At 44.6% G+C, this 20,916-nt stretch overlaps 1 protein-coding gene across 2 annotated transcripts in view; it reads right to left on the bottom strand.

Moving 5' to 3' along the window:
• Window positions 1–7,274: 7,274 nt before the first annotated feature.
• Window positions 7,275–20,916, bottom strand: part of NIPAL3 (NIPA like domain containing 3) — a 56,541-nt gene continuing 42,899 nt past the window's right edge. For both annotated transcript variants that reach the window (XM_023219640.1, XM_023219641.2), the window contains 4 exons: window positions 19,435–19,523; window positions 17,868–17,931; window positions 15,770–15,864; window positions 7,275–11,258 (listed from right to left, as the gene is read on the bottom strand). In XM_023219640.1, the coding sequence (XP_023075408.1) occupies window positions 11,059–11,258; window positions 15,770–15,864; window positions 17,868–17,931; window positions 19,435–19,523 (448 nt within the window). In that variant the 3' untranslated portion in view covers window positions 7,275–11,058. The remainder of the gene's footprint in view (window positions 11,259–15,769; window positions 15,865–17,867; window positions 17,932–19,434; window positions 19,524–20,916) is intronic.

Below are 20,916 nucleotides of genomic sequence, written 5' to 3' on the forward strand. Positions count from 1 at the left end.
TTTTTTTTTTTTTTGTATTTTTAGTAGAGTCAGGGTTTCACCGTGTTTGCCAGGATGGTCTCCATCTCCTGACCTCGTGATCCGCCCGCCTCGGCCTCCCAAAGTGCTGGGATTACAGGCGTGAGCCACCGCGCCTGGAAAGTTTTCATCTTTTACTATGAAAACTTCACATAGGCCGGGCTAATTTTGTTGTAGTTTTAGTAGAGGCAAGGTTTCACCATATTGGCCAGGCTGACCACAGCCAAATCTGCCACTGTTTTCTTTTTTCTTTTTTTCAGACGGAGTCTTGCTCTGTCCCCCAGGCTGAAGTGCAATGGCGCAATCTTGGCTCACTGCAACCTCCGCCTCCCGGGTTCAAGCGATTCTCCTGTCTCAGCCTCCTGAATAGCTGGGATTACAGGTATGTGCCACCACGCCCGGCTAATTTTTTTTGTATTTTTAGTAGAGATAGGGTTTCACCATGTTGGCGAGGCTGGTCTCAAACTCCTGACCTCAGATGATCCACCCGCCTTGGCCGCCCAAAGTGCTGGGATTACAGGTGTGAGTCACCGCGTCCGGCCAGCTTCCCCTGCTTAGAGTAATTCTTAGGGTTCCCTCTGGGGCCGATGTTGTTCTGTGTCCACAGGATTGACAAATAGTCTTCCCATTAATCCAGATTGCTGCTCATAGCACAATTGTTCTTCGCACTTACTGTCTAAGCTCAGAGCCACTCTGGGGCTGAGAGGTGAATGTCTGTGCCTGGGTTGCCATGTTGAACAGGAACCACTAACAGATATTCTTGGCATGGTTAAATAATTGTTTTCTCTCCCACTTAAGGTCAAGGAGTGTCTCTTTGTCAATCTGTGGTCTCCAGGGCTCATCCAGAGCCTCATGGGTCTGGGTCTCCTTTTTTTTTTTTCCCTGAGACGGAGTCTTGCTCCGTCACCTAGGCTGGAGTGCAATGGTGCAATCTTGGCTCACTGCAACCTCCACCTCCCCGGTTCAAGCAATTCTCCTGCCTCAGCCTCCCAAGTAGCTGGGACTACAGGCATGCACCACCACGCCTGGCTGATTTTTGTATTTTTAGTAGAGATGGGGTTTCACCATCTTGGCCAAGCTGGTCTTGAACTCCTGACCTTGGGTGATTTGCCAACCTCGGCCTCCCAAAGTGCTAGGATTATAGGCATGAGTCACCACTCCCGGCCTGGGTGTCCTTTTTATAGGGCCTCTCCTCTAAGCTGAGACACAGCATCAGCTAGTGAGGCTGCCTCCTCAGTGCTTGAGTTTCAGCTCCACAGGGCCCCTCCTCCAGGCACCTGCATTTTAATGATTCCAACCTGTTACCTGTCTTCCCCCAGCCCTAAGGGTGGTGGCTTCTGACACTGCTCTCTCCACAATACCTTAGCCCTCTTTTGCCCTTTCAGCTACCTTGTGAAAAAAATGTATACCTAGTTAACAATTATGTATGTATTTATTGTAGAGACAGGGTCTCACTATGTTGCCTAGGCTGGTCTTGAACTCCTAAGTTCAAGCAATCCTCCCCACTCAGCCTCCCAAAGCGCTAGGATTACAGGCGTAAGCCACTGCATCCAACCCTAGTTAACAATTATTTATGTTAAATTTTCTGTTCCAATAACTGCTGTGGCTTCTGTCTCCTGACTTGACCCTGATGGACATGACTGCCTAAGAAATGATACATACCTGGGCCAGGCAGAGTGGCTCATGCCTGTAATCCCACACTTTGGGAGGCCAAGGCAGGCAGACTGAGGGAGTTTAGGAGTTCAAGTCCAACCTGGGCAATATAGCAAATCCCGTCTCTACAAAAAAATTTTTAAATTAGCTGGGCATGGTGGTGCCTCCTGTAATCCCAGCTACACAGGAGGCTGAAGTGGGAGGATCACTTGAGCCTGGGAAGTCGAGGCTGCAGTGATCACACTACTGCTCTCTAGTGTGGGCAACAGAGTGAGATCCTGTCTCAAAATAAATAAAGTAGAGAATTGATACATGCTGGGCACAGTGGCTCATGCCTATAATCCCAGCACTTTGGGAGGCAGAGGTAGGTGGATCACCTGAGGTCAGGGGTTCGAGACCAGCCTGACCAACATGGTGAAACCCTGTCTCTACTAAAATACAAAAATTAGCCAGGCGTGGTGATGGGAGCCTGTAATCTCAGCTACTTGGGAGGCTGAGGCAGGAGAACCGCTTGAACCCAGGAAGCAGAGGTTGCAGTGAGCCGAGGTCGCACCATTGTGTTCCAGCCCGGGCAACAAGGCCGAAACTCCGTCTCATAAAAAAAAATAATAATAATTTTAAAAAAATTTAAAAAATGAAAAGAAAAAGAAAAAAGTAAAAGACATGATATACTAGGTATATCAATGAAAGGACAGACGGCCTGGCCCAGGGGGTTTATGAAGATTGACAAGCTAATAGCTGTCATGCTACTCAGGACCTAAGGAAGTTTCATTCTACGCAAAAAATAAATAAAAATAAAGAATTTAGAATAATTGTCTATTGATATATAATGGACTGAAAATTTTTTAAAAATACAGACTTTGAAGTCAGTCATATGTAGGTTTGAATCCAGGCTCTTCCACTTACCCACCAGGTGGCCTTGGGCAAATTACTGAACTTCCCTGAAGCTCAGTTTCCACAGGTGTATTCATATAACAGGGGTTGAACAGCTTCCTTGTGAGGCTGTTGTGAGAAGGAAATGCATAATGCACGTAAAGTGCCTGCCCAGAGTGAAAGCTCAGTAAAGGGTAGTGGACCTAGGATATAGGAGGTGATAAGAGGAAAATACCAGAGATCATAAGACCTGAGTTCGAGTTCTGTGCCTGCAACTGACTAGCCAGTGACATCCTCTTTGTGGCCCTCCCTCTCCTTACACCGGTACCAAGACCAAGCGTGGCTCTGCAATGCTGGTCTCATCTTATCGGCCTGCAGCAAAATAGGCAAATAATGACAATGTCTGACATTTTTCATAAAGATAAATTATTCCGTTTAAAGGATTACTATCTGGGATTTTGCTCTTCTTACTGTTTTGGTGTTAATGTCTTTTTTAAAGGAAATGACAGGATAGTAAGGTATTTTTTTTTTTTCCTTTCTATGTTCTGATTTGACAACATAAGTTTGAACAAGAGCAAGGAGCTGAGACTTGCCCAAACAGATTTGAAAACATATTGGAAAGCCTCGATAATTGACACCGTATTACTGGTGAATGTACAGGCAGACCAATGGAACAGAATGGCAAGTCCCAAAAACATAGATATTTAGTGTATTATAGAAGTGGCATCCAATTCTTTAGGGCACAGCTGGACTATTCCATACATGGTATTGGCATAGCTTGGTAGCTATCTCAGCAGAATAAAGTTGGATCCATACCTTGAACTGTGCACCAGAATAAACTCCAAGTGCCTTTCAGATGTAAACACACAACCAGACTATTGTCTAGTGAGTCCAATATTTAAAAACAACAACAACAACAACAACAACAACAAAAACCTAAAAAGACTCAAAGATGACATGGGGAATTCTTCTATAATCTTGGAATAAGTTAGACCTTTCAAACTATGATTCAAAATCCAGAAGCTATAAAAGAAAAGACATTCAATTATGTAATACAAATATTTATATAAGTAAATAACATTTATATAGAAATAATTATATGTAAAACAAAAAACACAGAAGAAAAAGTCTTTTCATAGTAAAAATAAATACTACAAGCAAATCAAAAGGCAAGTAACAAACTGGGGGGAAATAATTGTAGGTGTTATCACAAAGAAAAGGTTAATTGATACCATATAGCACTTTCAAATCAATAAGAAACCAAAAGAACCACAGAATGGTGAGCAAAGCATATGGACAATTTACAAAAAAAAAAACACAACCAATAGTGGCTGGGCGTGGTGGCTCATGCCTGTAATCTCTGCACTTTGGGAGGCCGGGGCGGGTAGATCATCTGAGGTTAGGAGTTTGAGACCAGCCTGACCAACATGGTGAAACCCCGTCTTTACTAAAAATACAAAAATTAGCCAGGCATGGTGGTGCTCACCTATAATCCCAGCTACTCGGGAGCGTGAGGCAGGAGAATCGCTTGAACCTGGGAGGCGGAGGTTGCAGTGAGCCAATATCACACCATTGTACTCCAGCCTGGGCAACAAGAGCAAAACTCTGTCTCAGGAAAGAAAAAAAAAAAGTACATGAACATGAATATATGCAAAGATGCTTAGTCTCACTCATATGAAGAGACATGTGTGACTTGACAATTTTGATAGAAGATATTTTCATAATTACAAGACAATATAAGAGATTGCTATCTAGTTTCCTGAATCATCCCAGGAGACCTACACAGCTGAGCTTTGTAAGATCAGAGTGTAGGGACAACCGCATACCTCTATTTCTGATGTTGTTGTTTAAAAGACAAACAGGAGAGTTAAAGATAGGGCTTTCTGGTTTTTTTGTGTCTTTTAACTTCTTAAAAAGTAATCCTGAGAATTAAGTGCATCAAAGTTTCCATCCAGAGTGCCTCACATTTCAGTATAAGCTGGAGAAGGCAAAAAGCAATGCGCTCGCTGCCATGTGAATCTTCTCTCCTTACACCTGGGCAGCTTTCACAGAACTATGCTCCTATCTGAATACCTTACGGCATCACAATGGGAAAATGTCTGTTTCTTGGCTTGCATTTGCTTTAAATTTATAATTTTAATATTCTGCTTGGTGCATTTTGACATTTAATAAGGTCATGACAGAAGACGGTGCTGCTGCACCAAACATCATCTTTTTCTTAAGCAAGCCTTGGACTTTGTTTCCTTTTTTACTGTTTGTTTGAACAAAGAAAGCTGATTTTGTAGTGAAACTAATAAGAAATATTAAAGAGAACAAGATTAGCTACAGAGTTAGTAGCCTTTTGCCAATCTCTATTTACTTAAAAATTTTTATTTCATGAAACCAAAAAGTAAAATATAAACTAACTGAATAAACAAAAAAATTAATGAGAACAAGATTAACGACATAACCTTTTGCCAATATCAATCTAAATACTTTATTATTTCATGAAACCAGAAAGTAAAATCTAATAAAAATAACAACTGAATAAGCAGCAAAAAATTAATGAGAACAAGATTAACTATAAAAAGTAACTCTTTGTCAATCTCTATTTTAAAATTATACTGTTTCATGATATAAAGTCTGAGAGTTGTGGATGATTCTAAAATTCCCTCCAGCTCTGTGACAGACTGAATTTTTTTTTTTTTTTTTTTTTTTTTTTTTGAGATGGAGCCTTGCTCTGTCACCCAGGCTGGAGTGCAGTGGCTCAATCTTGGCTCACTGCAACCTCTGCCTCCCGGGTTCAAGCAGTTCTCCTGCCTCAGCCTCCCAAGTAGCTGGGACTACAGGCATGCACCACCACGCCCAGCTAATTTCTGTAAATTTAGTAGAGATGGGGTTTCACCGTATTGGCCAGGATGATCTCAATCTCTTGATCTTGTGATCTGCCTGCCTCTGCCTCCCAAAGTGCTGGGATTACAGGCGTGAGCCACTGCGCCTGGCTGATAGAGTGAATTTTATTTGCTCATCTGGCTAGCAGGTGGGACCATTGCAAACGTGGTCCCCAGAGACTCAGCTAATGAGCTTCTGTCCTTCAAGTCCGCACCTTCCTTTGAAACTGGGCCAAAGGTGATGTCCTAACCCATGGCAGACCTTACTCCCACTAAAATCCCACTTGCCCACACCAGGAAAGGCAGCACAGTAGAAGGTAGAGCTCAGGTTCTGGAGTCAGGCAGTCCTGGGTTCAAATACTGGCTCTACTGTTCACCAGCTCTGAGACCTGAGTCTCAATTTCTTTTCTTTTTGAGATAGGGTCTTGCTCTGTTGCCCAGGCTGGAGTGCAGAGGTGCAATCATGGCTCACTGCAGCCTCAGTCTCCTGGGATCAAGCAATCCTCTCGCCTCAGCCTCCTGAGTAGCTGGGACTATAGGTGCACACCACCATGCCTGCTAAGTTTTATTTTTATTTTTTGTTTTTTTTAGTAGAGACGAGGTCTTGCTATGTTGTGCTGGTCTCAAACTGCTGAGCTCAAGTGATTCTCCTACCTTGGTCTCCCAAAGTGTTGGCATTACAGGCATGAGCCAACATGCCCAGCCAGTCTCAGTTTCTTCATCTATAAAAGGATATGATTAAAATTTACCTTGTGGAACTGTTACAAAGGAGAAATGAGATGTAAATATGAGGTCTTAATATATCATTTGGCATACAGTAAGTGCTTAATATATGTCTGTATGACTGTATTTTTGTGATTGTACCAATAAATATATAGGTACCATACTATCCCTGCCTTTGTAAATTGGAAACTCAGAATGAAGAGACATATGTGCTTGGAAATACTTAAGATCAAAAGTGTTCCTTATATAATTTAAAAAAGAATAAAGAGAAAAAAACCCATTGTTTCAATATAATACAATGCCTTGATGGGATGCTCAATATAGTTCCAAGACTTTACATCTATTAATCCATCCAATCCTAAAACAATCCTTAATAATGCTGTTATTCTTGTTTCACAGATGAGGCACAGAGGTTAAGTAACTTGCCCAATGCTACACAGCTAACAAGTGAGAGAGCCAGGAATCAAATCCAAGCAGTATACACAGAGAGTCTGTGCGTTTTTTTTTTTTTTTTTTTTTGAGATGGAGTTTCACTGTTGTTCATTCTTGTTGCCTGGGCTGGAGTGCAATGGTGCAATCTTGGCTCACCGCAACCTCCACCTCCCAGGTTCAAGGGACTCTCCTTGCCTCAGCCTCCCGAGTAGCCGGAATCACAGGTGTCCACCACCATGCCCCGCCAATTTTATATTTTTAGTAGAGACGGGGTTTCTCCATGTTGGTCAGGCTGGTCTTGAACTCCCGACCTCAGGTGGTCTGCCTGCCTCAGCATGTAATCCAAAGTGCTAGGATTACAGGCGTGAGCCATTGTGCCCAGCCAAGAGTCTGTGCTTTTAACCACAGTGAGGGTTGCGGGGTTGCAGGGGAAGCGCAAGTGAGCCTCAACTGCAGTTATGGGCATCTCTGGATCTGTACTGTTAATATATGAGCTATATGGAAATGTAATTAGATGAAATTAAACATTCAGTTCCTTGGTTGCACTAGCCACATTTAAAGTATTCAACAGCCACATGTCGAGAGTGGCTACCATGTTGGGCGGCACAGACATAGAACACTTCCGTCATCACAGAAAGTTCTACTAGACAGTCTGTTCTAGATAATTCTAGGAAGTATTAGCCAAACATAAGACACGAACTCAGCTGTCATTGCATGGATTTTTAATTAAATACCACTTCATAATGTTATTCACACCTAGTACTTTTTTTTTTGAAAAATAAAGACATGCCATAAGTCGTGAAGTTAACAAAATATAAGCATCCGCACAGAATATATTCTAAGGTGACTTCATTTACACCGCTTCTCAGAGAAACACACAAGTAATCTTTTGTCTGCCTATCAGCCAGTGTTGGAACAGATATGGAATTCACACGGAAGGCTGCCGGGTTGGTTCCCCAACACTAGCCTGATGGAGTCCTGTATCCGCGCAGCGCCGTCAAACTGGCTGGTTTCCACTAGAAAAGCAATGGAGAGTCAACTCTCCCTTCTCTACCCAGAATTCAGCTCCACACTACAAGATCTGCATAACCTGAACCTTGATGTGATAGCAACTGAAGTTTAAACTCAAGTTTGGTGACCTTGCTTTAGGGACCTGGGCTACTTGGAAGGAGACCGAGGTGTGATATTTAACATTGCTTGCCACATTCAAGAGGACTTGGGGACGTCAGAGCTGTGAGTAACAATAACGAACCAGGGCTATGAGTGGAAACCTGATGGCACCTCTACCCCATCCTAACAGCCAGTGCTGCGTATGGCCATCAGCAGACAGTCCATTTATACCACGGGACAATGATAGGGAGGAACTAGCCTTCACATCAGCTGTGCTTCCTGACTACTCAAGTGACCTACCCATGGCTTCCACTCAGGAAACCACCATTTAACTTTCTGCTCAGCCCTTTCAAGGCTCAGCTTGGTGGGATGACGCCACTGCCCCAAACCCTCAGGCAAGGGAGCTTCCCAGGCCTCAGCAGCAGTTCCTGGATCTGCAGGATCCCATGATCTAAGGCCGACCTGAAATTACAGTGCACTTTATTCACTCATCTCAAGAAAGCCAGCTGGCCCAAGGCTAAAAGGCCCATACCAAAAGCAAGGGAAGGGGGAGGGGGGGGCAGAGCAAGTTTGGGAGCATATATATGCCCAAATTATTACTGATCACCTGGGTTTGACACATCTAAATAGCCTCCCTGCTCACCTTCTCTTTCTCCCTCCTGCCCCCACTCCCAGCTTTAGAAAAATCACTTGGGAAAGGAGGAATACACAAATAGTAGTGAAACCTGATTTTAATTTCTGCTTTTTGTTTTTTGTTCTTGTGGGCTTGGAGAAGGTAACTCATTCCCCCTTCTGATTCTTCCTCCACACTGAACAAGCCCTCCTTTTCCATCAGTGCTGATCCTGCCCTTCTCTTTCTCATGAACCATCAATGGCTCCCATGTCCTCTTGGATACACTTTAAACTCCTTAGGCAGGTATTCAAGACCTTCCATGATTTGGCCTCCATTGCTTATCTTTTTTTTTTTTTTTTTTTTTTTTTGAGACATGGTCTCATTGTCACCCAGGTTGGAGTGCAGCAGCATGATCATGGCTCCCTGTACCTGGGCTCTAGCAATCCTCCCACCTCAGCCTCCTGAGTAGCTGGGATCACAGGCATGCCCCACCACACCCAACTAATTTTTTTTTTTTTAAATTTTTAGCAGAGATAAGGTCTTGCTATGTTGCCCAGGCTGATATAAAACTCCTGGGCTCAAGTGATCCTCCAGCCTTGGCCTCCCAAAGTGCTGGGATTACAGGCGTGAGCCACTGTGCCCAGCTTCCACTACTTAGCTTTGAGATTCATCTCCCACCACCTTCCCTGGTTCTCCTTTCTTTGTCCTGCTCCTCTTATCTCTGTGCCTTTGCCAATGCTGGCCCCTCTGCCTTGGGGGTGATCACCCTACTTTCATATGCTTTATACAAATCTTCGATTTGCCACCCATCTATGAGTGGGACCAAAATCATCTCCACTTCTGAATACCCCTTTGGGCTCAGGGTCCGAACTTTGGCAGAGTCTCCATGATGGTCATTTTCTATGGCCCAACACCGCACTTCACACCCATCAGAGATTCCTGGGTATTTGTGCCTCCCTCTGCTGGCCTGGAGGGCAGGAACTATGTCTTATCTTTGTAGCTTGGGTCTTCCAAATGCTTAGCACATAGTAAATGCGTTATAAATCTTGTTGAATTGAGTTGATCCCCATCCTAAGGGAAAGGAGTCCACTGCCCGCTGCCGCCTTAGGTAGTTAAGACCACACAATACAGAAGTGGTTAAGACACAGTACAGAAGTGGTTATCACAGACAACAGATGTCAGTTTTTGAAGTCAAGGTATTAAATCAGTACTAAATCAGTATTGAGCACAATCCACAAAGATAAGTGATCTGTCACACTGGTCTATTAACACTGTTATCATGCCTATTAAAGGCTGTCTAGGGAAGTGGTGAGTGTAGCTCTAAGTAGTATTCACTGGATGGAGAATGCCACAGATCCTATGGGGATTATTTAACCTTCCAAAGGAACCCTAGGGAGGAAACTTTCTGGCAAGGTTGCATGGGGCCCTGGGGGTTTTAGCAGAACATCTTGTTAAATTCTTAAGCTTTCCGGGTGTGAAATCTCAGGATTGTGGCATTGTAGCAGAATCACTGGTGGTACCAGTTAAGAATGCAGACCCCTGGGCCCCACTCCGGTCCCACTTAAGAGTGTCTGCAGTTGGGGTGCAGGAATCTGCATTTTACATACACTTCTAGGGGATCCTTATGCCCACTAAAGTCTGCAAACCTTTATCTGCACCTCTCAAGGTACGCCATCAGTCTAGGGGAAGACAGTCACATTTGCAGCCAGGAAGAAAGCAACAGCCCTGTTTTTGAGAATGCTTGCTTCTCCCAGACATACATGCGTGGGGATGAGGACCCAGAGAGTCTCTATTGACTTCAAGGAAATTAACCAGTAACTTGAGCTTGGCTTGTGGCTCTGTAATGGAGAGACGGAGGACAGGTGAGGAGGCTGTCTCTGAAATGAGCATCCCCACCTTTCCAGGGGGCACTGGTATGCAGGAAAAAATAACACGTAAGATGGCCAGATTTTCTGCCTATTCCTTTTTAAGTGGTGAAATCACCTTTTGTAAGAGTAAGGGGGACTTTTCTTCCTTAATGGGCTGAAGCATCATCACCCTCTCCTATCCTCCTTATTCTTCCCCTTCTCCTAACTTCCTAATTCCTTTGGGGGCAGGAGGCAGACAAACAAGTAGTCCTCACAGGACCAAAATCAAATTCGTTTTCAGAGTAGATCGAATTTGAACATATCAAGCACATCTTCCCTAGAAGGGCACAGATGACTGGAAGGCAGATGTACATTTCTGAAACACAAATGTCAGAACCTTCCACCCAGGGTTGGCCCAGCCTGCCATGTGAAGGCAGCACGAGTGCTATCACAGATATGGCACCAGGAGTGTTGGGGAGAGATCAGGCATGCACGTGAGGTGGAGGAAGACGAGATTTAGAGGTGTCCAGCCTTTCGCTGGATTTGAGAATTAACAGCAGACTCTCTGTCTTGTCTTAGCTCTAAAGGATACAGCAACCTTTGGTCACTGTTGGAGGAAGCTCAGTTACCATCCTCAAGGATGGTAGAAAGGTTTTCCAAATCCTGCTGGGCTAATCCAGGCAGAAGCTGGATTCTATCCCGCCCACCTGGAATAATGCTTCCATCCCCCCACCCTCATCATCTGAAATTTCCAAGACCAAGATAACGCATCCTTTCCCAGAGACAAAGGCTTTCTGAGATCATCATCCATAATGTTCTCAGTTAAAAACAAAATGAGACTTGAAAGGCAAGTTTTAGGATTCAGGGTTGAACTGCTGTCAGCCTGGTGGGGACAGTTATAAATAGAGGGAGGCGAGTCTCATTCCTTCTTGGTGTGCTCTAGGACTCGGTAGGGGACCCCAGAGGCACTTCTGGAGCCGTGCTCTTCTTGCATGACTGGCAGTGTGGCAGGAGCGTAGATCTCAGAAATGTTGTCATTGTTTTCCAGAGCCCCATAGGAAAAAGAAGCTTTGAGGTCAGGCTGGACAGTCATCCCTTTATCGTGCATGTTCTGCATACCTGAAATGAAATCCATTTTCCTCAAATCATTATGTGGTAAGGGGGCCAAGGAGGTCGCATCTCCCTCTATCCTGCCACAGACTAATTATAGTGCTCAGCAGCTAATCATGTGCATTGTCAATGTCCCGAATGCTTTAGATTTAAAAGAGAACACCCACAAATACACACTGGAACTATTACGGTTGCTAAGCAACAAGAGATGAATCTTCAGGAAATATGCACACAGACCAGCTGCTGTCAGGAGGAACCCTCAGTTGGCCTAAAGTGAGGTGGGAATGTCGGTGTGGGCCCCAGGTGGAATGGAACTAGCGCTGTGCTTTGAACGTGGTAGATGCCAACGCTTCACTGCTGAATTAAATCAGGATCCAGGAAACTGTCACACTGTCGAGGAAAGAGAGTAATTTTTGTGTCATGGGCACCTGAAGGTGACAGATGTATCATGATGCCCAGAGGGAGCATCTTGGCCTTTAACTTTAAAGTCCCTGCTCCACATATAGGGGAAGGTAAGATTTGCTTATTATTACTTCTGGGTACTTTGACAAGGGATTCCTATTTACATTTGAGGGCAAAGCCTTTAATCTTTAATTCCTTTACCTTTGTCCTACAATTCCCCTAGTCAGGTCAGGAGGGACATGTTTTGTTTGTTTGTTCATTTATTCATTTATTGAGACAGAGTCTTGCTCTGTCGCCCAGGCTGGAGTGCAGTGGAACGATCTTGGCTCACTGCTGCCTCAACCTCTGGGGCTCAAGCGATCCTCCCATATTAGCCTCCCGAGTGGCTGGCACTACAGGTGCATGCCACCATGTTCGGCTAATTTTTTTGTTTTTTTGGTAGAGATGGGGTTTCACCATGTTGCCCAGGCTGGTCTCAAACTTTTGGGCTGAAGTGATCCACCTGCCCCACCTCCCAAAGTGTTGGGATTACACATGTGAGCCGTTTCGCCAGGCCGGTTACTTTTGAGGCCAACTTTTCCTGCCAGGGAATTAAGACTCTTCAAATTCTGCCTTCAGGCCGAGTCATAAGAAATTGAATGCAATGAAACTATGATGATAATAACAGCTGACATCTAACTATTTAATATGCCCTGGGCACTGGGCTAAAGGACTTTCTTTTTAAAGGCAGAGTCTATGTTTTCCAGGCTAGTCTTGAACACCTGGGGCTCAAATGATCCTCCTGCCTCAGTCTCCCAAGTAGCTGGGATTACACTTGTGAGCTACGACACCCGACTGGGCTAAGCACTTTAAATAGTAACGATAACAATAGCAATGACAATGGTTATGTGTATTGAGTATTTAATTGGTGGCAGATACCGTTCCAAATAGTTACAAAGTTCTATCTCATTTGATCCTCAGGATGACTGACAAGGAAAATGAAGGAGCAGAAATGAAGCACGTAATTTGCCTGAGATCACGCAGCTAGTAAGAGGCAGTGCCAGGGTCCAAACTCGGGGCTTTCAACTCAGAAGTCCATACTCTTAACTGAATGCTCTGTGGCTTCCCTATGTACCTGCACTTAATCCCCAGACAATCCTGTGACAGAGATGAACTACTGTCCTCATTTTCTGGAAAGAGATTCAGAGAGGTGAAGTAACTTGCCCAAGGTCACACAGCTAATGAGAGACAGAGGTGGGATCTGCCACCAGAGCCTGTGCTCTTATCCACTCTGCAAATGGCCGGGGAAGACCCAGTCTGTGAAAGGCCCTTTGGCTCCCTATTGCATAAGACTTAACTGATGGTTCTTCGAAGGGCACAGTCTAAGAGCCTGTGGTTTGGATTTTGGGGGAGGGCAGAAGAGGGAAGTGGAAGAGCTGAGGAGGTGCCTGTCCTCAGGCAAGAGAGCTGGCTTAACAGGCCTGGTTTACCTTTTGGATTTTGTCAATGCCCTCCAGCCAAAGACCAACGGGAATACACCTCCAGTCTAACAAATGTGGGTTTATTGACACATTGCAATGTGAGAGGTGTACATGGCAGGGAACCATGAACTATCTAAGAGGGGGTTAGAAAGGAGTTATTGTGGGGTTGGCTTGGACTAGGTGACTTTGGGGTGGGTTCAAGGAAGTGAGCCTTTGCTTTGGGTTGGATGCTGTCAGGAAGCAGGGCTAATTCCATAATTGGGGATCTTAGTTTTTATCTAGAAGATGACTAGATTGGAGCTAAAGCTGTGACTGGTAAAGAAGTGGCCATCTCTCACAGCCAGGTAAGAGAGATGTTTGGTGTTTTTCATGATTTGGACAATGTCCATTTTTTGTCTGTGTTTAGACAGGATAGCAGAGTAGTCCTGTTTGTGTTCTTTCATTTATTTATTTTTAACTTTAGGAAAAAAACCCTTTCCTTCCCATTCCACCTGCTTATGTCCTGATCCATCACAGCTGCAGAGTGGCCTTGTTTGCTGTTGATGTTCTGTGAAATTGTTTCTGCTCAACAGGAGAGGGCCAAGGCCCGGCTGAGAGTGCCAGGCTAGCTCCTGGAGGTCAGGGGCTATTTCTCGTTCTCATTTTTAGGAAGCCTTTCAGGTGCATGAATTACTCAAAGGCTCTCCAAATAGTGATGTGGTACATTTCTGGAATTTGAATACCTCTTGAACAGCAGTTGTCTGTTGTGAAGATACGAATCTAGGTAGACAAAAGGCAAGGTCCTAATGCTGACCAGGGAAACCAAGTGGCTGGAAAAGCACCTCTGTTTAGGCTGAGACTGTTTAGCAGTTTTATTCTGCATGTTCTATCTGCCACCAGGTCAAACAAATGTGTGAAACTTCCAAAGGTTTTTAAAGCAAAAGGGAAGTGAAACCAAATGTAACCAGGCATCTACCATGTCCCAGACACTGCGCAAGAGGCCTTTACACATATGACCACTAGCCTGAAAGAAGGAATCCCAGTTACAAGTGCGGATGAGAGGCCTTGGGAGGTCACACAGCAGGAAGGTGGTAGAGCTGGGATTTGAATCCAGGTCATCTGAACTCCAAGCCCACGCTCTTCACAGGACAGAACACCTACAATCGGAAATGTCCTGACAAGCCACTGCAAGGGCAAGGTCTCCCTGATTCAACAGCTGACTTCCCACTGGTCACAAGGTACAAAGAAAAAGCTGAGAGCCACACCCACAAACAGACCACAGAATGTTGATATCTAAGATTACCTTAGGTTACCTTCTATTTTCTACCAGAAAATACATCTATCTATCTACATATATATATACACACACACAAATACCGATATTGATATATACACATAGTTTATAAACACACAAACACACGTATACATACACATACTTGCACACACAGAGTTGACACCTCACCTATCTGGAATTCAGCTATCCAGCGCCCTCATCTATCCGGAACACAGCCGAGAAACAAGGAAGTTAGCAAAAAAGGAATCTGAGCAGCCAGATTAGACGTTTAAAAAGTTCATGCACCAAAGCTCATGCACTTAACTCCTAGTAGAAATCTTAGGCCCCCAACTCAGAGCTCCTTCATTTTGATTTTATTTGGAATTTGAACAAGTTGGGCTGAAGGAGCACACTGACATTGAGTTGCTATACTCAGGCAGGCTGGCTACAGCAAGAAGGACAGACAACAGCTTAATAACAAGAGGGGAGGAACTAATATACAAAGTACACACATAAACCCTGGGGCCATTTAATGTAGGGGCACACCAGTCAGCCCTGAGAACACACCTGCATCACAGGGTTACAGCATGAAAACCTCTCGAGTAAGCAGTCCTCTAGACCATCAGTGTGTTTATATTTTGTTCATGAGATTGTGTTAATGAAGGAGAGGAGATTATGTTTTAGAGACAGTTCCATCTTGTATAAATAAAATCAAAATGTTGAGTTAAGTGCGAAAGCTAATGGTCACCAGCAACCTACAGAGTTCAGGTCAGCAAATCTGAGGTTGGTCCAATGTCTTAACTTTTCTAATCTGAATTCCTTTAGGCTAGACAGGCACTCTCCAGTCCTCCACAGGTCCCACCACTCCCTGCTGGGCAGTATTTGGCTGATTCACATGGTTATGTTACTGTCACGGCTTACAGGCATTTACATTTGTGTTTCTCAGTATGAATCCTTAGCTCGCTATGAAATTAGGCTTTCCAGAATGATCCACTCCCTTGTGGCATCCAGGGAGTAAGATTATAATGTTTTAATTTCATTCCACTCATTTTCCTTCCCCTCTCTGATCATTTCATTCCAAGTAGATGAATGGATTTTTCCATTTGCAGGCATGAAGCCTGGGACTGCAGATCCTAATTATAATGAGTATGAATCAGAATTTTCTTTAAAAGATCCCCAAATAGACACGGAACTGGCAAGATGTGCTCAAAACCAACTGAGGTGCCTCAGCCATTGCCTACCCTTTTAAAAGCACAAGATTAAAAAAAAAAAGAAAAGAAAAACGACAGTGAGAGAACATCCACACGATAAAGGCACAGCACAGCAGTTGGTTGTCTCTTTTTAAACAGGAAGTAGCAGTCATTCTACATGGATGGTCAGCTAGACCCATGGGGCTTTAACCTTACCTGGCATGGCATCCATGGAAATATAGGGCTCAAATGGAATGGCCTTCTTCCTGTTACGCGTGATTAAGAAGACGCCCAGGAACGCAATGAGGCACCTGAGGAATGGAGATAAGACAGGAAGAGAAATAAGGCCAGGAGCAGGGTCGGGGAGGGACACACTTTCAGGCTCAGGTGATGAGAAAGAGGTAAAAAGGCTTGCAGGCTGCGGAGGAAGGCTCACTGCCCAAGGAGCCCTGAAAGGCTGCCAGCCTGGGATCAGCAGGGGCAGATGCAAGTTGAATAACAATAGCTGGAGTGGCCTCCCATGCCCTACACTCTCCATGAGCTGTAATCAGAATAAATTAGACTCTCCTGGGCGAGCTTCTCATGGCTCTTCACTTCCATTTAATCAGGATTCTCGGAACCTTGCCTTTTAAAACTTGTTTTTTTTTTTCTTTTTTTTTTTTTGAGGTGGAGTCTCGCTCTGTCGCCCAGGCGGGAGTGCAGTGGCCGGATCTCAGCTCACTGCAAGCTCCGCCTCCCGGGTTTACGCCATTGTCCTGCCTCAGCCTCCCGAGTAGCTGGGACTACAGGCGCCCGCTGCATCGCCCGGCTAGTTTTTTTTTTTGTATTTTTTAGTAGAGACGGGGTTTCACCGTGTTAGCCAGGATGGTCTCGATCTCCTGACCTCGTGATCCGCCCGTCTCGGCCTCCCAAAGTGCTGGGATTACAGGCTTGAGCCACCGCGCCCGGCCAAAACTTGTTTTTTCTAATTGAAGTCATTCATTTCAATCACTACTGAAGTATAGATAGTAAAAATCAACAAAAATTGGAGAGTCCATGTACTCTTGGTCTCACTCGGCCAGGCAGGTGTATAGCCTTCCAGGTTATTTTTTGTTTTGCTTTGTTTTTTCCCTTTTTCCTATAGCTTACATAAACAAGCATACTTTCTAAACATTAAGGTATCATTTACAAGCAGCAAAATGCACCAACCTTAGATGTCTAGATGAATGAATTTTACTTGTGGAATCATCCCCCAGGTCAAGACAGAAAATACTTCCATCCCCCTCAGAAAGTTTTCCTGGGCCCCTTTCCATTTCATGCCAGCCTTTCCCCAGAGGTAACTACTATCCTGACTTCTCTCACCATGGATGAAATTAGTCTGTTCTTTAATTCATGTAAGTTAAATCATACAGTATGTACTCTTTTATGTCTGGTTTCTTTCATTTGATACAATGTTAAGATTCATCTTCTTTTTTTATTTTTTATTTTGATCTTCTTTTGAGACAGAGTCTCACTCTGTTGCCTAGGTTGGAGTCCAGTGGCACGATCTCAGCTCACGCAGCCTCTGCCTCCCAGGTTTAAGTGATCCTCCTGCCTCAGCCTCCCGAGTAGCTAGGATTACAGGTGCCTGCCACCACACCTGGCTAACTTTTCTCTGTGTCAGCACCTATGGACTGGCCTCAAGTTTTCAAAATGGCAGCATGGCATGCTATTATCTAGATATGGCATAATTTTTTAACACCTGTATTCTACTGCTGAGCATTTCTATTGTTTTCAGTTGTTTGCTTATACAACTAATTTAAAAATTAATAAATAGCCCCATACATGTGTCTTTGCATCCCTGTTGAAGCATTTTTCCAAGATAAATGATTAGAATGGAATACTGTATCAAAAAGTATGCCTGTTTGGATTTTTGTTGCTATTGTTAAATTTTCCTCCCACATTAAAGTAAGCTAACAGTGTGGTAGTGGGCTGTCCTCCTCACCCTCTTGCCAATGTGGAATACTATTAATCCTGTTAGTTTTTGCAAAAGGATGGTATCTCATGTAGCTTCAATACGCATTTCTTAGATCCAAGGTGAGGTTGAGAGACTTTTCATGTGTCAAAATGTGATATTTGAAAAATGCCAAAGAGATTAGAGTCCAAAAGAGAAGAAAGGGGAAGATAAAGCCCTTAGAGGAATAAAATGCTCACCTCTGGGGAGAAAGTTCCCAAACCCCACAGCTCCTCTGACTCTAAAGGATGGGGCAGCTGTAGCAATAGGGTAGAGAGGGGGGCAACCTGCTTGGAATTCTACACACAACATCTTGGGGCCGGCAAGCAGGACAGAACTCACCCCAGTGCAAACATGCAGATGTGCAGCACATCCTCCCCGATGAAGTCCAGGTAAAATATTGCACCTGCAGCAGCAAATCATAGAAAATACCGCTGAGCTGTTTTCAAGTCACCCATCTGCAAGTCTGTCTAGGATTTGGCTAAGCTCTCTTCCCTTTAGGAAACCAAAATGATCAAAACGTATTATGACGGTGCCTTACAAGAAGAATGGAATAAAAGCCATTTAGGGGATCAGGTTGTCAACTTTTTTCCACCTTAGGCCCCTCTGATCTCCATGTTTCTTAACTTATATTGGGGGATAATATTAGACTCACAAAAATGGTGTAGAGTCCCCATGCACTCTTCCTCCAGCTTTCCCTAGTCATGTCTTCCATAACCACAGTGCATAATCAAAGCAGGAAAATGACAACGAACACTTACTAACTAAACCACAGACCCTATTTACCAGTTTGTGCCTGCAATCATCTCCCCTCCATCTTTCTTAAGATGGATAAACAAGGCTTTGTGCTTATGTTGTTAGAGCTTTCTAACCTCGTATGCCCAGTAGATGCCAAGTCTGCGGGTCTACTCCTGTGGTATGGGAGTGGGGTGGGCCTACTGCCTCTGCCCTGAGCCAGCCTTTGTCTGGAATCATCTCACCCACACAGGCCTCCAGCTATATTCCTGAGCTCCTGATTCCCTGCCTTGACTTCTGTTCTCACTCAACCATGGTGTCTGCGATTCCTTTCAACCTTGACTGGACTTCACGCTACTTGACCAAGCTTCTTGACCATGACTTAGCTTATGGCTTCTAGCTGCTCTGGGTCAATGCCTCATGGCCCCTGGTGCTGCTCACAGCATGGGCCCTGGAAGCTGTGTGCCTTGTGTGTTCCCCCTGTGTAGACAGGAACTGCGGCACCACTTGTCTTAAGTGCTGTGCAGAGCATAGGGCTTTACAGCCAGGCTTTCATCAAAGGAAAGCACTTAGTTCTTACTGGATTTTTTACTCTGAAGATTTTAGTTACCTATTATGCCATTTAAACAAACAAACAGCTTTATATGATTGCAGCCTCTAAGGCCACTACAGAAAGAAAATGAAAAAAAATTAGAGGTGAAATAGAGGAAAAGGGGGCTGTAATGCTAATGATCACTTATTGAGCATCGATGATGTTGCAATGCTATACATATTCATGATCTCTAAAATTATATAGAGGAGATGTGTGGTCACTTAGCCAGTGGGGGTTGTGGAGTTAGAAGATAGCAAAACTTGTGAAAAGTACACACAGTATGGCATAGGGCACATTTGGATCATACCTATTACAATTCTAGGAGGTAAGCGTTATCACTCCCATTTTATGAATGTGGAGCTGAGGCTCAGAGAGGTTAAGTGATGTTTGCAGAGCTGATGTGCGTCTGTGCAGGTGTGGATACAAACCTGGGTCTCTCTGTCTGGAAATCCTGCACATTCTCCATGAACCCATACACCACTCTACGGGGAGAACGAGTCAGCAGAATCAGCCTCTCTCACCCTGGGATAGTACCCTGCTGCTAAAGTAGAAGACAGAAATCTAGCAATGGACCACCCTTACCTGCTGTGATAGCAATCGTTGTGGATAGAATGTAGCCCACACTGGCAATCAAAGAGGAGTCGTACATCTGTGAGGCTTGACTCAAAAACCTTCAAAACAAAAGCACTCCAGTCAGTGGGCTGTGGAGATGTTGGAAAGGCTAAGAGCTGAAAACAGTAGAGTTTGGTTTGAAATACGAAGATGATACATTTAGGAACGTTCCTTGGGTTTCTAAAAATGCCACCCTCATGTTACAGGGCACCGTGTATCCCTGATCTGGGGTCCATGCTTGATTCCCACTCTTCCCCTAGATACACAGCTAAGGCCCATCCCCATTTCCCAACTGAGCCATGCCATCATGGTCTCACACCTTTGGCCGCATGGTTCCTGTCACTTGAAATGCCCTTCTCCTCACCCCCCTGTATCCCCACCCCACTAAAAAGAGCCATTCCTGCATCTCTTATATCCCTGCCCCCAGAAACTCTTATAGCCCTAATCATGTTCTGCCTAGTGTTATAATTATTCTTTTCAACAAAATTTCTTTTTAATTTGAAAATAATGTGATCACTGCAATAAATATAGGAAAAAGAGAAAATTAGAGTCCTTCCTAATCACTCCATCTATGATAAAAAATACCCCAATTTTGGAAGATATTCTTTGCCCTTTCTCTGCATAGTTGCTTACACCATGCTCACCACTCAATTGCTTTTATTTTTTTACTTCGCTTTGTGGCCTGGGCTGGAGGGCAGTGGCACAGTGATAGCTCACCACAGCCTCTCACTACTGGGCTCAAATGCTCTTCCTGCCTCAGCCTCCTGAGTAGCTGGGATTACAGGTGTGAGCCACTGCATGCAGCTTGGCTGTACTAGTTTGTTCACTGGCTGTCCCCCAGCCAGGGCTGTGAATGCCTGAGGGCAGTGAGTGACTACCCTCATCATCCCTGGGTGCTGAGCACCCTCAGTGGGCTGCACTGGGTAGTGAATGAGTAGCTCCTTAGGAGATGGGCGGGGGCATCTGAGCCATGTTTGTGACACCTGGAGTGCTCAGCGCAGGGCCCTGGACTGGCAGGGGCTCCCTGGTGATGACTGCAATTGTTGTAGTGGGACCAAAAATAATAACCAAAATAACAATAGCAAGGCCAGTAATCATAGAAGCAGCTCATGTTTACTGGGCATTTCCCTAGAGACGTTCTCCGTTCTCCTAAGAGCTTCATGTGATTCTCTTAAGTAGGGACTGTTGTTCTCATTAGCAGGTGAAGAATCTGAGTCTTGGAGAAGCTGAGTAGGCAACAGCAGAGCAGAGCGGTGAGGGCATGGGCTGGGGAGCCAGACACCTGGGTTCAGATCTCAGCTCTGCCACTTCCTAGCCTCTTACCCTCTCTGCCTCAGTTCCTCATATGCAAAATGGGGATAATATCCTCTACGTCAAAGGAGTGTTGTAAGGACCAAATGAGCTGGTTTCATAAAGCACTGAGAAAAGAGCTGGGCTCACACCAAACACCGG

The sequence above is a fragment of the Piliocolobus tephrosceles genome, chromosome 1 (genome assembly GCF_002776525.5).
Source record: "Piliocolobus tephrosceles isolate RC106 chromosome 1, ASM277652v3, whole genome shotgun sequence".
In the NCBI taxonomy this organism is placed as follows: Eukaryota; Metazoa; Chordata; class Mammalia; order Primates; family Cercopithecidae; genus Piliocolobus; species Piliocolobus tephrosceles.